General features: G+C 41.5%; 1 protein-coding gene across 1 annotated transcript in view; it reads right to left on the minus strand.

The window, feature by feature from the left end:
- The window catches only part of SND1 (staphylococcal nuclease and tudor domain containing 1), a 447,074-nt gene that overhangs the window by 362,502 nt on the left and 67,013 nt on the right, over positions 1-17,559 (minus strand). The window contains exon 10 of the mRNA XM_010378725.2: positions 15,088-15,201. Coding sequence (XP_010377027.1) covers positions 15,088-15,201 — 114 coding nt within the window. The remainder of the gene's footprint in view (positions 1-15,087; positions 15,202-17,559) is intronic.

A 17,559-nucleotide genomic window follows, 5' to 3' on the forward strand; every position in this document is an offset into this window, starting at 1 on the left:
CTCAGGGCTCAGAAACTATACAAAAATGACTAGTATTGAGACTCTGTATTAAAAAGGGAGAATTCAGTCTCTTCTCAGAGTTGACCTGACTCTTTTAAGCCATGAGATCATTGCCAGGAAAACTTCAGAAAGGAGACAAGACAATTTAAAAGATATAGGTCAGGCTGGGCGCGGTGGCTCACAACCGTAATCCTAGCACTTTGGGAGGCCGAAGCGGGCACGGGATCACCTGAGGTCAGGAGTTTGAGACCAGCCTGGCCAACACAGTGAAACCCATCTCTACTAAAAATACAAAAATTAGCCGGGCGTGGTGGCACATGCCTGTAATCCCAGCTACTCGGGAGGCTGAGGCACAAAAATCACTTGAACCCAGGAGATGGAAGTTGTAGTGAGCCAAGATCGTGCCACTGCACTCCAGTCTGGGCACAGAGTGAGACTCTGTTTCAAAAAGAAAACAAAAACAAAAACAGGTCACCCTTTAGAAATATAAGTTACAGACTTTTTTAAAATTAAAGGTATTTTTTTCTTTTTTATAGAGATGGGGGTCTCACTATGTTGCCAGGGCTGGCCTGGAACTCCTAGCCTGAAGCAATCCTACTGCCTTGGCCTCCCAAAGTGCTAGGATTACAGGCATGAGCCACCATGCCCAGCCCTAGAGCCTCTCTTGATATAAATTATGGTGCCTCCAAAAATGGTTGTAGGAAATATTTTCATTTGTAAAAATATGTTGAAATAAGAAAGCATGTGTTACAGTAACAAAGACAGCCAGTTACAGCTTCTGGTAGATAGTGGAAATCCTGAAAAACCGGAGCTCAGGAAGAAGTCCAGTCAACACTAACGGAGAAGGCCACTAACCCACCCAACCAACCTCCAGGTCCAGGCGGTACTTTTGGAGGCAAATAGAATCCTGGTTCCTCCACTTACCAGAGAAGGAACCCTGAACAAGTTGTCATTATTTTCCCAAGGACAGGGTAGAGGAGTCAACAAAATAGTGCATGCCCAGCACCTCACACTCTGCCTGAGCCAGGCACATACTTAGGGTCACCTCAGTTTTCCTCAGTATCCAGCAACCTCCTTTACTCAGACTCTGTAAGTAATAAGCAAACTTCCTCCACAAGAAAGAACGCCCTTGGCCCATCAAAACATTTTGGTCTGTTTGGCAGCTGGAAATTGCATCATAAATTAATAAACCCCAAAACTGACTTTTAAATCACATCTGTGCATTTATTTAGCATAAATCAGATAATTAGTCTAACAGACAGCATTTCTCATCCTGTAATGCTCAGAGCTGAGTCCTGAAAAGAACTCAGCAGAAGACTACTGTAAGGCCTCAAAACAAGGACAAGATTTCCTCCATTAGTCCTAATACAGATCGTCTGCTAACACTAAACCTGCACACTGTGTTAGGGTGCCAGTCGCAGTTCCAAAGGCACTTGAGGATTTTGCTGTGCTGTATCCTGAAGCACCATCAAGCTCCTACCTTCTCTGTATGTACCATAAAGCACCTATATTTTCTTCCAACCATTTGAGGGCTGCCTGCACACGCCAGAGGCAAACACGTTCTTTAACCTGCATCCTTTTCTCTGCCACACCGAGTTCAGCTAATATAATCGCACATGAAGTGTGACCCCAGATCTAACAAGGAACCACTTCATAAACCTTTTCTCTTTTTGTCATGAAGTAAAACTCACCCTGAAACCGTAAATAGCAGGCCCCACCTAAACATAAGCTCAAATAGTATGTTACAAACCCTAAGAAACTCTACTATTCCCTAGAGAACTCTGTTCTCTGAAGCAGATAAATTTCTTCAGGCAGAACTCTTATATCTCCTTTCGCTGGAATCCTCAGGAGATATTCTAAGCTAAGAGGGACATGTCTGCTTAGCATCTGGCTCTGAGACCTGGAGCAGAGAATCTCACACAAGAAATTGCAGAGATATTACTGCACTGAAGTCTGGCTCAAAAAAGAAAAATTGCATTGTCAGAGACCAAAATCCTGGAGAGAGAGCTTTACTAAGCCCTCACTCTTCCGCTGCTACGAGCAACAATCTAGAACAGTGGTTCTCAAGCTGAAGTGCAATAGAGATACCTGGCAATTGTGAAAAATGAACATTCTGATCAGAGATTTTAACACAAGTAGCTTACGAACTACATTTTAAGAAAAACTGATCTGGCCTCTACTCTAGGGGAAAAGCTCAACTAGATTTCACCGTGAGAGTCAACGGGGCACGCACCTGTACCTCTCAGCTAGGGCTTAGAGGGAGGAGAGGGAGAGAAACCATGAAAAGTGGCAGGCCCCAAATACAAACTGCGACTCTGCTGTGCAATCAAAACATATGGCATCAACAGAAATCCACTTAATCTTTGTCCTCAGAGCAGTCCTGTGTAAACCCAGAAGACTTGGAGCTCATTTGTAGCAAATGAGAAGCAATAATGTTGGGCAGCCATATTTGCAGTGAATCTAACAGTTAACAATCAAATGATTTGCCCTTGTAAAGCTTTGCATCAGGGGATACCTTAGAACCATACACATGGACATAATTTCCCTAGCAAGGAAGGGGACCTAGGTAAAAGACAGATGTACCAAAGTCAAATTGCAGCCAGAAATAACAAACAGTCCCTACTCCTCAGCTTCAGAACTGCTCAAAAATTACTTTAGGGACACCACGATCACTGAAAGATACACAAAGCATGGGGGTGGGAGAGTCAAAACTGCTTCTTTAGATTTTACATCTTCCCAGTCCTCTACTGCATTAAAATCAGTAACCTCAAATACCACGAGGGACTTTCCATCCCTCGATTATCCATGGCAGTAGGTTACAATTAGGCAGAAAACTGAGTCAGTGTGGACTTAAGGTAAAGGGAGAAAAGGGAAAATAAAACTAACCTCTTCATTCCTCACTCCCTTATATTAATCCTGACCAACACCAAGATAGTAAAAATGAAGACCAAGCTAGGGGGAGAGAAGAGAGAGAGAGAAAGTTAAAGATCGATGTGAAAAAGGAAATGAGAAAGAAGCTGAAAAAAGTATTTTGAACCACAGCTATCTGAAGCCTGGTTCCTTCCATAGGCATCAAGGAAGTAAATCTTACAGCCTCTAAACAACTGGAGTTTTGAAACCTCCTGCCACTATTTACAAACACCAAAGTTGAAACCTGACATTACAAATAAGCCAGAATGAGGAACACTGTGCCATACCAGAAGCATGCTGCATCCACTCACTCGTTTCTGTGATCAGTGAGGTGTCTTCTTGAAATCAATACCTACAAGCTACAGATTTAGAGATTTTACCAATTAAGATATAAATTTATTTAACTTCTTCTAGGAGCAAAAGAACATTGGTCTTGCTTAAACTGTACAAATGTAGTTTTCTAGAATATAAAATTGTATTTAATAAGCAGCTCAAATGTGGTTGCTCAATAAAGCTAGAATACAGTTTCGTTGTTGTCCATGTTTCAAAAAGTGACTCAGGTTAAAGATGCCACTCTTTCTGGCTGAACCCAAAGCCAAACAGCTAAAGGGCAGCAATTTGAACAATGCTAAGCATTCATTTGCAGGCTCATGTAGCATCCAAAGCATAGCACAGAGGATTTCTGAATAACACAAGACAAGGGCATATAAGAACAGCAACACACTCCTTTGTAAGGTCTGCAGGAACAACTAATAGAACGACCAAATTGTGTTGGTCAGAAATGACCTCATCATTCAAACCCAAGTTTACAAATTCCCTCTGCACTCCAAGAGGGAGGGTAGCAGGTGGAAATGGAAGGCACAACAGTGTGGCACGGGGGAGGTAATTCAAAGAAATCCAGATGAAAACTAAAGTAGCAAAAGCACATACCTACACTCTTTATTCAGATACTTCTATATAGTAAGTATCTATATTCAGATACTTCTATATAGTAAGTATCTATATTCAGATACTTCCAGAAACATTGACAAGTCAAAACACTAAAGCAAACAAACAAACAAAACTTTTGAGAACCATGAGGTGAGGAAGACAATGTGCTTGGCCAAAAGGGCCAAAGTCTCCAGATCCTCCATCTCTGGGGTGGGCACAAGGGCAAGGAGAGAGTGTATTCCCACTAGAGCACATTTCACTATACTGCTAGACAAAGAGACGAGAGAGACATTCAACACCATCAGCTTCTGCCCTGAGAATGTATTTCTTGCTGGGTGATGGGGGTGAGAGATGAAAGGCATAGGATTTTATTTCACTGAGTTTCCAGTTTGTCAGTTTCCATCTACGATATCAGGTACTCTGGTACTAATTTGTGTCTTTTAGGATTGAGACATATCTCTCCAGCAGAGCCCCAATGACGATTCTCTACCAGGCAGATTTTATGGATATCTAATAATAAGAACAATGGACCCAAACGTTGTTATGACTGGCTTCTCACTGGAGGAGGTTATGTTTTCCTGAACTCTGACAGTGCTGAAGCTATGCACCTCCGGAAGAAGGGTAACTTGGCAGGCAAACAGGAGTGTCTAGGCTGAAAGAACCAGTCAGTCCTCTGAGGGAAAACTGGGAGGGGTGAAGGAAGAAAAGTAAAGCCAAAAAGCTTTAGGAGAGTGAAGAGGCAGGCACCACAGGGCAATCTGCAAAGGAAGGACAGAGCCTGGCTCAAGCAGGTGGAAGGAACCTGCATGTTTTCCCAAGGAAAACTCTGAGCCGGCTACATTGAAAGGAACAGTGAAGGGCTGGGCTAGCTTCTTTCCCCTTTATTAGAAATAAATAAAATAAGCTGCTTTGAGGGATGTCAAGGCTCCCTCCTCTTAAAGTACAAACTGGCCTAATAATCCTGGATGTCCCAATGGCCAAAACCAGCATGTGGAACTGTCTGCCAATTCTCCCGTGCAGAACACAGTGCACTCGCTCAAAGCAGCTGCAGTATGAAGTAGAGGAAAGGGGGTGCAATCAGAATCGGGCGGGCAGTGCAGTCTGTACCCTCAACCATGGGGACCAGGCCTCAGGCCAGAAAGAGCCTAAGGGAGACGGGAGGCTGGAAAGGGAGCCCTGGGTACACAGCCCCTCCCAGACCTCCACCTACCGCTTCCGCATGCCAGTCGTTCTAAAACAAGCCTCTCCAGCTGGAGAAGCAGATGCTGCTAAAGGCAGCTCCATACGAATATGAATGTGGCTTTCTCCTAATTGTGGCCCACCTTACAAGAGACAACAGCATGTGAAAAAAGTCCAGCGTTCCCACTAGTGATGAGGAACATGTCCTAGGAAAGGCAGAGTGGTAGAATCAGAAAGCCAGGTGTCAGCATATTCTGCCCATCCCTATATCCCCAAATTATGAATAATGAGTACAGACCCCCAATGAGAATGCAATGAGACACTATATATATAAAACACCTGAGTATCAACTATGTGCTAGGCAGTTAGTTAGCAACAGATTTGAAGAAATGACAAATTTACATGACCCAAAAAAATCAAACTGAGTAGGGAAGGAGAAAAAAATGCAGAAAAAAAATGAAAAAGTATTTTACAGCAAAACTACAGGCGTCCATCATGTGGGCTATCCAGAACCAGCAGAACAGCAGAGGTAAGCAGATTCTGAGACCAATGTCTGAACACACACAAAGGGGATATTTCTGCTTATCCACACTAATTGCCTAATAAAGTGAAACAAGGAATTGAAGGCTATTACATCAGTGGCTTCTAACAGAGAAATGAAAAGGCAAGGAACACAAAGTCTCCAGAATGCCTTCACAGCTAAACTGAATAGAGACCCTACTGTGAAACAGCAATACTCCTTGGTGGCCACCAATATACTACTGAACCAGGCAAAGGTATTTGCCAAAAACAGACAGGTATCAGAGTAGATGGTGAGACTAAGAGCTGTCCAATGCAAGCCAAGCGCGGTGGCTCACGCCTGTAAACCCAGTACTTTGGGAGGCTGGGGCGGGCAGATCATCTGAGGTCAGGGTTTGAGACCAGCCTAACCAACCTGGAGAAACACCATCTCTACTTAAAATACAAAATGAGCCGGGCATGGTGGTGCATGCCTGTAATCCCATTTACTCGGAAGGCTGAGACAGGAGAATCGCTTGAAGACGAGGCAGAGATCGCCACACTGCACTCCAGCCTGGGCAACAAACGCGAGACTTCGTCTCAAATAAATAAATAAATAAATAAATAAATAAATAAATAAATAAATAAATAGCTGTCCAATGTGAACAGCCCATAAACTGACCGTAGATTTTCAGAGGAAGGCTAAAATGAAAAGTGACATCAAAAACATGCCTAAGCAATTGGCCTGTCATTTGGTAGGGGAAAAAAAAGCAATCATTTGTGTCTTTAAGCTTCCCATTCCACTCTCAGTTCTGAAAAGCCTTTTTTTAGAACAGTGACAGAAATGATGCTGCTTCATCCATAATCCATCATCAGTCTAAAGTCTACCTGGTGACCGACCACAACACATACACATACTTGTCAGGATTAGAGATATGGATCCTAAAATTATAAACACCTTATTCATAAAAGTAATTTCCCAGACCCACAGTGACTAAAGTACACAAGGAACTTAAATATTTGGTTTCTGAACTGCACAAAATTTTCCCAGTACAAAGCTAATTAGCCCACCAAGGAATGAAACCTACAGCCCTGGCCTGCAAAAATGCAAAGCACTGGATGACTGCACTAAACTTGCCTTGAATATAAATGTTATACAAAAAAAAAAAAGTAATTTATCTAAACACAGTGTAGGTAGCTCTGCAATCAGTATCTCATAAATAAAGAGAGAAAGATGAAGGGAAAGATCTCTAATTGATTTTAAAATTAGTTCCAAGCAAAGAAATAATCTGACAACCAACAAGGTCGACAACAGTAAAATATATATATACACCCCTCAGTAAAAACTGCAACTATAAACTTCAACGAATCAAGATACCTGACCTAATATGAAAGGAAGATATTCAGAAAAGCCTGAATCAGAGTATAGGTGTTGAAAGAAAGTCAATTGGGGACCAATCTTCAAAAGCAGTTAAAATCCTGAAATTAACCCCTCTGGTAGACTAAACTCAATCTACACTGTGCTAATGGAATATACATTATGAGGAAAACCACCACACAGAGAGAGGCAGGGCGAGTCAACCCAGTGGCAGCAACTAGATTTAAACTGGGAGTGTAGAAGAGGAAGTGCCTACAGAAAACAGCCATGTGTGACCTAGCCAGCAAAACAAGCAATCCAATTAGGAAGCAGTAAAAAACAGGAGTGCAAAACCTCCCTCCTGAGATAGTTGGGTACCAGCACATTGGTATCCAACGTGGCTGTAAGAGCAGTCAAGGGGGTTGGGATTGGGAGGTGGTAAAAATGATGGCCACTCACAAGCAATATATGGAATTAGGTCTATGCCTCAGAAGATATTCTGATTCAAACGTTTATTAAATGTTTATTTATTCACTGCACTCTATAAGATTCTGGAAGAAGGGATATAAAGCTGGGAAGACCCTTCCATTCCTGGCCTTGGAAGAGGTTAGACTTCACAACGGAAAGTAGGGATGTATACAAATAAACAGTACAGGATGCTACAGAGAAGGGAAAGATGGTGTGTATGGAAGTCTCTGGCCTAAAGGGGCCTTCAAGAACTAGGTCAAGAAAGAGGGTTACCTCAGCACAGCAGGTATAGTAAATGCTCACAGGTCAGTGAACATGATGGTGCTGTCAACTCTAGAAGCAACACAGAATTACTGCAGCTCACAAGATTGAGAAGAGACAAGAAATATGAACATACCAGCACTAGAAAGATTTAGATAAATTGAAAATGTAGAACTGTGTGATAGCAATGATTAAAGGAAGAGAGAGATATGGATTGATAGAAGTAAATGCACCCAGTTCAGGGATAAACCACCAAGACCCTCCAGGAGACTGTTAAAATCCCAAAAAAATTATTTGAAGGAGATAACCAAGATCCTGGGAAAGGGAATACATAACTAAAGGAAATGAAAGAAAATATAATTTGTAATGGGGAGAAGAAAGGAAATCAAAGGCAACAAGACAGGCACATGCTGCCTTCTCCAGTTTAAAATTCACTTAGAGAGATCAGTAAAATGTGCACTTCAGCAACGTCTGCTATCTACCCAGATACCAAATGTCTTGACCTCATCACGAGGAGGCAGGCTTGTCTCCCTACTCCCTGACCTCTACTGCTCAGGAATAGGTCACGGGGATGTTTTAAGTGGTGGTACCCAGATATTAATCTTAAAAATCAGGACACATATATCCTGGAATCTTAAATAGATGAGCTAAGACCCACCCACAGTCTTCTAATAGTAATTTTTTTTCAGTCTTCTAACAAAGAAGATTTCAAGCATTCTTCTCAAAAATGCCCAGATCAAACAAATTTGAAACTCGTACAGAATGCCTCGCCAGACTCTGACACATTCTGCATCTTTTGATCACATTGCTGCAGTCCCAAAATCTCTCCATTGGAGACTGGTGAAATGCTATATCCATTTCAAAGAGCTTTTGCTTTTCTCCAAGGTCCTTAACGCCAAGCTGGAGTCCCTCTCTAATTTGCTATTTGCCTTATGTCACAAGCAGTCACAAGCAGATCACAGTGAGTGGGTTTACTGGCCTGCTCCAATTTCACTTAGGGTCTCTAACCCCACAGCTTTCTGTTGGCATACATCTCAGAGTCGGCAAAGTCGGCTTGAGGGTCCAGAGGGTCCAGTCATTTTGCCTTTAGAAATCTAAACTGGAGGGAATAGGTTGAAAATCGCTTTTAATGGCAAAGCACTCCAGAGCCCCGTATAATGAATGGAGTTATCAGTGCCTTACATGACCCTTCCTCTGACAAAAAGCCCTTAAGAATCCCAGGGCATCACTAATGCACCTATCTCAGCTCCTCTCTCCTACCTGCCTGCCCTGGAGAGCCAGGAGGCCAGGTCTGGGAGATGGACTCCCCAAAAGAAGGCAACAAGGACACTGGGAGGTTCAGCAGATGGCAGCTTTAATAAAACTGATCTTTTAGTGCCCAGGTCTGAATATTTGGAGGCTCTGGTGTGAACAAATCTTTATGTGGTAAATGAATTCACAGGGAGGATGCTAAAAGACAGGGTGATGGAAATGAATAGAAGCTGGTAGCAGGGGGTGACTACCAGCTGAGGGAAAGACTCCACCTTTGGGTTTCCACACTTCCTTCCCAACATACTAAGCAGGAGCGCTGGGAGTGGGGGCTGTCAGAGACAGAGAAACAGATACAAAGACAGAGAATGGAAGAGACAAACAGCTAAGAAAAGGAATCTGAGAAAAAGGCCCAGCAACCTAAAGCAAACTTTATACACATAACACCTGGGGATTAGGTAAATTATGTTACCTGTTTTCAAGGTAAATTTCAGCTCTGTATCTCTTAGTCAACTACAACAGCATCGCAAGAATAGACTTCAGGGAGAATAAGTCAGCCCCTTCATCGGATGCCTGGGGGCTGTTTCCTTTGTCATTAACACTCCAAGTGTAAAACAAAACCCACAGCAGCCCTGGGCAATAGAGCACTAGGCTTTCCAGTTTCAGATCAAAGCCAAGCGCTCTCCAGGAAGTCCTGAGATCTGCACAACGTGTTATCTCCTCTAAGGCACCAGCTCAGAAAACCCACAGCCTTTCTCCAAGATTTAGCACATTTCTTTATAGCAAACAAATGGATAAAACAAACTATCCCTTTAGAGAAACCCTGATACATGGCCAGGTTCACAACAGCATCACATGTCAGCTTTCTTAACTGGCTCTCAGCCTGGAAGAGTTAATGTCTCCTACGACTTGACACTGGATTAATCCAGAAGCAGGGTGCCACAGAAACACCATCAACAACATCTGACATATCCACCTAGAATCCTATAGAGGGAAATATTGCACATCCCTCCTTTTAACTCTCCCATAATACTATCTAGCAACAAACCTAGCTCCAACCAAAATCCAGAAGTGGCTACCCATGAATTCCTGGGTAACACTGGAGAGCCTAGAGTGAAAACAGTTCCTTTGATCACAATGTTTGTCCAAGTACTTCCTCTGGCTCCAATTAGAAAGTAACCAAATTAAGGGAGCGGAAATACGGTTAGCAATAGGCAAAAAGCTCATCTTCCAGTATAATTTAAGAGAAATGAACTTGTCTCTGTGTACAAAACAGAAAAAAACAATTTGCCTTACTATCCTCCAAATGTAGAGTTGTCTCGGAGGAAGAAAATATTAAAAGAACCTCCCCCATGCTTCCTTGAAGGTAAAGTCCCACTGAGTCCTCATCTGGGAGCTAGCAGTGGAGGCCTGCACTAGAGCAGGAATGTCTGCCCTCATCTGCCTGTCCTTGAGGGAGCCCATGCCACAGACTTTCCCTCTTCACCCACTCATCTAGTTCCTTATTCTGCACCCTCTCCTGCTTTGTTCTTTGGTTTAGAAAAGGCTCTGGTACCATAAGCTATCAGGTTATCCTTTCCATGCCAAAGCCACTGACCCCCAGGCAGAGTCCTATAATTAGAGAGAAGGTAATGTCCTTAGTGTTTCTTTCAAGGCCCTCCATAGTCCATCCATCGCAGACCTTCATCTCTTAACAATCCTCAAGCACTCCATGTTTCTGCAACTACAAAACCACTCCTCAATTCCCAAAAAAATGCCCTTGATGTTTTCCTTGGAGATTCTACCAGCCTGTTCTAACTAGGGCAGGCCGATATTTTTGCCTTGCAGAAATGGCTGTGCCATTTGCCTTGCCAATATGCTGTGCCTTGCAGAAGTATACCTGGCAAAGGGGACAAAGGGCGAACAGAAGCCAAAATTTAGCTTCCATTCTGCTTGCCAAGCCATGGCCCCTGGCATGATAGTGACAGGAAGAAGCAGTACCCTTCTCTAAATTTCCACAAAGATGCCATATGAGCTAACAGAGGTCCTGGCCTCAACATCTATGTCATGAATACTTGACTGGGCTTCATTTGTGACTGTAACAACAGCTGGTATGTAGTAAAGGAAATCAGAAACCTAAGACTCCAAGAGGATGCCTGTTGCTCAGTCTTTAAACACATAAAGTTACAGTCACACTAGGATTCCCAGGTGACGTTTCTTACCACACCCATATTGTAAATCTCTGGTAACTTTAAGATAAGCATAGAGCAGGATCTTGTACACTTTATAAGACCTCTGGGGAATTCTTTTTTCTTCTTCTTCTTTTTCTTTTTTATTTTAGTAATCCCAGGCCAAGGAAAGGGGCAGGGGTTGGGGGTGGGGGGATTCTTTAAGTCGAAAGGCAAGTATAAAGAAAGACTGCTGGAGACTGGGCACAGTGGTTCACGCCTGTAATCCCAGCACTTTGGGAGGCCGAGGCAGGCAGATCATGAGGTAAGGAGATTGAGACCATCCTGGCTAACATGGTGAAACTCCGTCTCTACTAAATATACAAAAAATTAGCCGGGCGAGGTGGCGGGCGCCTGTAGTCCCAGCTACTCAGGAGGCTGAGGCAGGAGAATGGCATGAACCCAGGAGGCGAAGGCAGCAATGAGCTGAGATCACGCCACGGCACTCCAGCCTGGGCGACAGAGCAAGACTCCGTCTCAAAAAAAAAAAAAAAAAAGAAAGAAAGACTGCTGCAGCAGCATCCACAGTTCTCACTCATCAGCCTGAAAGAGTTAACATTTCCTAAGACATTAACTCTTCATCATGTCATTGTCCAAGTCTTTGGTCAACTGAGGCTTACCAAAAGAAAATCCAGAGTTCCTTGCTAAATAAGTTTTTACCAGGCATAATATTCTCTTTATATGCAAATTGTTTTCATATCTTGTAAATTCAAACAACCAAAACAAGAGTATTTAAATTCAAACATGCCATTCACCAGTTCAAAATTCTTCAAGACAAAACCTAAAATGCATGGCATATAAGCCTTCAACAAGTGGCACCTGTCTAACTTCCAGGCCCATTTCTCAACACTCCCCTGAAATTTATCCTCTGTTGCAGTCATACAAAATCACTAGCAGTTCATCATATGCCCCATTTTCTCTCTCCCTTCCTGAGTATCCTGAGATGTTCACAGGACATGTTTGATCTGGCGCTGCCTATGGTTTCGTACCACACAGGTGTCACACCACTCATGCACCATCCACAAGAGCCATCCATTCTCTAGTCCCCAAAACTCCCCTAATTCTTGTCATTGCTGCTCTCCAGGTCAGAAACTGTCTTCTCCCACTTTTTATCTAGCTAATTCCTAATCTCCCTTCAGGCCTTAAATGTCACTTCCTCAAAGTAGCCTTTCCAGACTATGCACTCTCCTGAACTCTAAGCTTCTCTTTCGTACCACTTAACATAAATGAAATTACTTGTGTATTTCCCCTACTAGACTTTAAAGTTCCATGAGGCAGAGATAGGACATCTGTTTATTCCCTGCTGCACTCCCAGCACAGTATCTGGCACAAAATAAGCATCTGTAAATATACATCAACGACGACTACCTGTTTATGCAAATTTCTAAAGCTGCACTAATCATAATGGTAGCCACTACCCTCGTGTGCCTACTGAGTCCTTGAAATATGCTACAATGAATTAAAATGTAGTGCCAATGTACAGTACATACCATATTTCAAATATTTAGTTTTAAAAAGGGGGAGAATGTCTCCTTTATTTTTTATATTCATTAAATGTTGAAATGATATAATAATTTGGATATGTCAAATTTTAAAATTACAATTAATGTTTCTTTTTAGTTTTTTAACTTAACTACGTACTAATTTAAAATAACAAATAGAGTTCACATGTGTGGCTCACATTTATGTATCTGACAGTGTTGGCCTAGAGAGCCATTCCTCCTGTTGACTCACTTCTCATCTTTGACACTCACAATGTACAGCAGTTGACCTGGGAAGATCACCCAGACCACCCATCAAAACCAGCTACTCTTCAAGGTGCCTTCCACCACTACACTCAAGGTTCATTATATTAACTTATTTCTTATGTGGCCCTTCACTAAACTCTTCCAAAGGACTTTAACAGACAAATAATGGAAATCATTGCTCCATCTTCCTCATAAGCCATATGTTGTAGATTGTTGCAGCTAAGCCTTACTTAGAACTGTCTTAAAATGGAGTAAGATCTCAGGAGTGAACAGGAAGAAAAAGAAAGAATAAAGAAAAAAGAAGAAAAAAAAGAGGTAACAGGCCTTGTAAGAGACAAAAAATTCTACAATCAGGATTCTGCCTAAACTAAGAAATACTCCAATTCCAATAATTTCCCATCAGCCGTTAGGCTAAGGAAAATGCATCTTTTACCCACTGACGAGTTCCAAAGGATCCTGGGAAAACTAAAAATACTCAGTAGTAGGTTAGTGCTTACTTCAGAAAACCTGCTATCATCCTACCTAAGCTATAACACCCCCATCCCCCTAAAAACTGCTTAAAATTCAGCTATATAGTCTACATTAACATAATGCACTGGCTGATGATACAGGCACAAAAATTAACGTTCAAGAATTTCAAAGTTGTGGTTGCTGTGGGAACCTTAATTCCAACTGTACAGCACAGATGCAGAATTGTGGACTACTCCCAATACTGATAAAATTGGAGATGTGTATTTACTCTGTGCAATGAGGCAGAGCTACACTTACTGAGAGAACCTTATTTTGGCATTTCTAAGCTTTCATGCATTTAAATTCTCAACCTTACCATAATACTGTTTGCTGCATTAAACTGCCTTCTCTAACGGAAAAAAAGAGAGAGAAAAAACTGATTGGTCAGACATTCAAATCACCAATCCCATATGTGTTTTTTATGCATGAACTGACTCAAAAGACAATCATATTTTTATTTTACTCTTATGTGCTGTCTTTAAACCCTCACACAAATGAAAACAATGCATGAATTTCAACTTGTGAAAGCAACCAAGATATGTATATGTGCAAAACATCAGAAAAGCAAATTTCACACCTTTAGAACCACTGCATCCAACTTATCTACCTTTTTTTATTTATCCCTTTATACAGAAGGGATTTTTTTATCCCATCCCTTTTGTATAAAGGGATAAATTAAAAAAAGGTAGATAAGTTGGGTGCAGTGGTTCACACCTATAGACCTAGCTATTCAGGAGGCTGAGACAGGACTGTTTGAGCCCAGGAGTTTGAAGCTGTAGTGTGCAATGATCACACCTGTGAATAGCCACTGCACTCCAGTGTGGGCAAAATAACAAGACTCTGTTTCTTTTATTTAAAAAAAAAAAAAAAAAAAGCAGACGATAGTACACACAGCACTAAACTTCAATCCACAATAGTTAATTTCTGAAAACTGTCCAAATATTTGCCTTTGGCGCTGGCTCTCATTAAGGAACTAGCTCTATAACTAGTCAACACAAGTCACACACTTTAGTTATCAGTGGACAAAAACAGAAGAGGGAAAGATGTCTGTAAAAATATGACATAACCAAAACCCCAAAAATGTTCAGCCTTAATCCCTATTCCCAACTCTCATAACTCTTATGGCTATGTAACTGTCATGACTACAAAAAAAAAAAAATTACACTATCTGTACGTGTAATACCAACTCTTATTAGAGTTTTCATACAAAGCATTTCTCAAAATTGATATACCTGAGTCATACACCAACCTATCTGCCAAAAGATCCAAAAAATAGCAAACAGTTTAACTACCAATTAGTTACTAACTGCAAAAAATGAGTAGGTGACCCCAGTGAATATATATACCAAGATTCATTTCTTCCTAGAACAAAAACGTAAAGAACTATCAAATCAAAATGACCAGCAGAAACGGGTCCTATTACAATGTACACGAGATACAGACCTCCTCCTCTCCTTATTCACAGAAAAATAAGATATTGTTAATAAACTCATCCACCATCTCACATATCCCAACCCTCACTGCACTCAAGTCCCCTGGGGAGAAGTGCCAACAGTGCCCATGTGAAATGCGGCAGAGCAGTGGGTGTGGGCCACAAGACACTGAGACCTGCCCAATGGTAGTCAGGCTATAAATATTAGAAAATAATACTGTGGTGATTTAAAATACTTGTCCCTTTGCATTCCCACATGTACGTATCATATATTAATTAATTCTCCAACTTTTTCCTTTTGGTTTATGCAAAAAGGCATGCCTGCTTCCCTATTCTCACCTGGGTGTTCTCCCCCTCCAGCCTCGGTGGTCGGATGCTGGACAGGTGAATAGTCTTGTAATCGCCTGAGTTCAGCTTCACAACAATGGCATCAGCATTCAGAACCTGCATCACCTGTGAGCAAAAAGGAACATGCTTAAACCTGCTTCTATGTCCCCCATCACATGTCCAAGAGCAAGGCCCACCACCCTCACAGGTAGAAAGTGAGATCAATAGCCATTTGTGGGAGAAACAGTATCATCCTTCATGGTGCAACAATGCCAGAGAAAACTATGCTATAATTATCAGTTCCCAGAGACCTTATTATGATTTCTCAATGAGACAAAATCTGTATCATTCATAAAGATGGTCAATCTTTTTTTATTTTTGCCCTGACCAAGATGTGTGGTTAACTACAAAGCTTAAGAACTGGAAATCCTGTTTCTACATGTAATTGAAGATTCTCCTTGAAACAGCTTGTAAACTAAAATCAAAATCTCAATGTGAATCTAGAAAAAGAGGCAAGGGTTGGATTTGAAGAAGGTACCAGCACTAGATGAGAAAGAACCAAAATAGGATGCCCCAATGGAGAGCAGAAAAATCAAAGGCAAGTGAAGGGCAGAAAGAATTGTCATCTCAGCATGGGAAAGGAGATGCTCAGCTGTTAATCTCACAGGCAGAAACATGAAATTACTGAGATATTACCTCAGATACTCTGAAAGCCACCTTTTCAGAGCACTACTACTATGGACATCTTTGTTTTGGAACCCAAGATCAGCAACACAGGACCCCACACTCAGAAGAAAAAGAACTAGTCTGGGATAAATTACAAGGATATGTAGTCAAAGGACAAAAGCATAAACATTCCTCTGTGAAGGTTATTAGAACATTATACAATGTGTACAGAATAAAACTCCATTCAAACTGGGATCTTACCACATCAGTGTTATAACTAGAACGCATAATACAGCCAGCACTCTAAAATTCACCCAATTATATTCGATGCCTTTTTTTTTTCTTTCAAGCAACACTTTATTACAAGGTAGCTGTAGACTACAAAACACTGTCACCATCTACTTCATCTGCAGAATCAAAATCAAACTCTTCTAGGCTTCAATCAGGCCTCTTTAAGAGCTACCAGACTGAACAAACTTACAGGGTCAGCTGCCACACAGCGAGGGTGGACTGGCAAAATTTCCCTCCTCTTTTATGCGTGAAACAAAAGGAAGTAGACTCTTTTTTGCCATCATGGATGTCACACTGATAAGTATCTTAAAGGAGGCCTCCCTAACTATTTCTTGAAAGGCCTTAGATCTTCTAGCACAGAATGTATCCATTTACTTGCAGCTTCCTCTGAAAACAGCAATTCTCTACCTTTTCCAAAGAACCAGCCAGCCACACACCAGAAGCACAAAGAACCAGCCAACCACACACCAAAGAGTAAGGAATGCCTTAAGAAACAATCCGAAGAAGGATATAAAACATAAATGAGAAATTATGTATGACAGAAAACAGGACGAGTTAAGTGCCATCAAACAGAATGAATGAAAAAAGAAAGATGACAGCTGGAATCAATTTGTAAGTCCACAGAAGGTTTACTATGGCTGGTGGATGGGAAGATATCCCTGGGTTTTACCACTGTAAGCAATGAAAGCAGATTAGAGAAGAACAGCCCAGTAATCAGAAAAGTAATGAAAGTTCTAAGAAAGAACTGAGAAGCTCAGAAAGAGAAATTTTTAATTTTCTACTATACTTAAGATTAACTTACAACCCTGAAAACAGCAAAACAACAACCTCGAATAACCATAACCATTCTCCTGTAACCTTGTTGACAGATCTGGGAATCATAGGCTAAACACTAAAACCCAGAGAGCCAGAACCAAAAATTCATCTGGCCAGAAAAACGTGAAGATTAATGGTAATCAAAGGCAGGATGAGTGATCATACCAGGACCAAGGTCAGGGCTGGTTACCCCAAACCAAACAGCCCCTTAAGGCCAGTCCAATCACAAAAACACACACTCATGAGTTTAGAACTTAAAAACTGTCTAGACAGTATACCCAAAAATACAGATTCAGTCACTGAAAGAAAAAATAGAGTACATCTTATTCCCATTACCATCTAAACACACTAACGCCAACTAAAAATGTCCACAGTAATGGAATTCCAGTAGTGGGTTGGACAAAACTGACCAAAAAGAAAGACCCCAGCTAATGATTTCCCTGTTGTTCAAAATCCCACATTTGGATGAAGAGAAAGATATTATAAAATGGATGACAGAACATTTTGCGGGGCGGCGGGCGGAGGGAAGGTGTTCCCATGATATCTGCTATTCCGGTATCCTAATTTCAAGCTAAAGAAAAGAAAAAAAATTCCACTGAGCCATACTAAGCAAAACAGCTACTATAGCAAATCAATATAACTCCTCCTCCAAATGGATACTCAAAGGATAGAGGGTAATTGTCAGATGTATCAAAGGCACATACATCACAG

This window comes from Rhinopithecus roxellana, chromosome 6 (assembly GCF_007565055.1).
Source record: "Rhinopithecus roxellana isolate Shanxi Qingling chromosome 6, ASM756505v1, whole genome shotgun sequence".
Taxonomy (NCBI): domain Eukaryota; kingdom Metazoa; phylum Chordata; class Mammalia; order Primates; family Cercopithecidae; genus Rhinopithecus; species Rhinopithecus roxellana.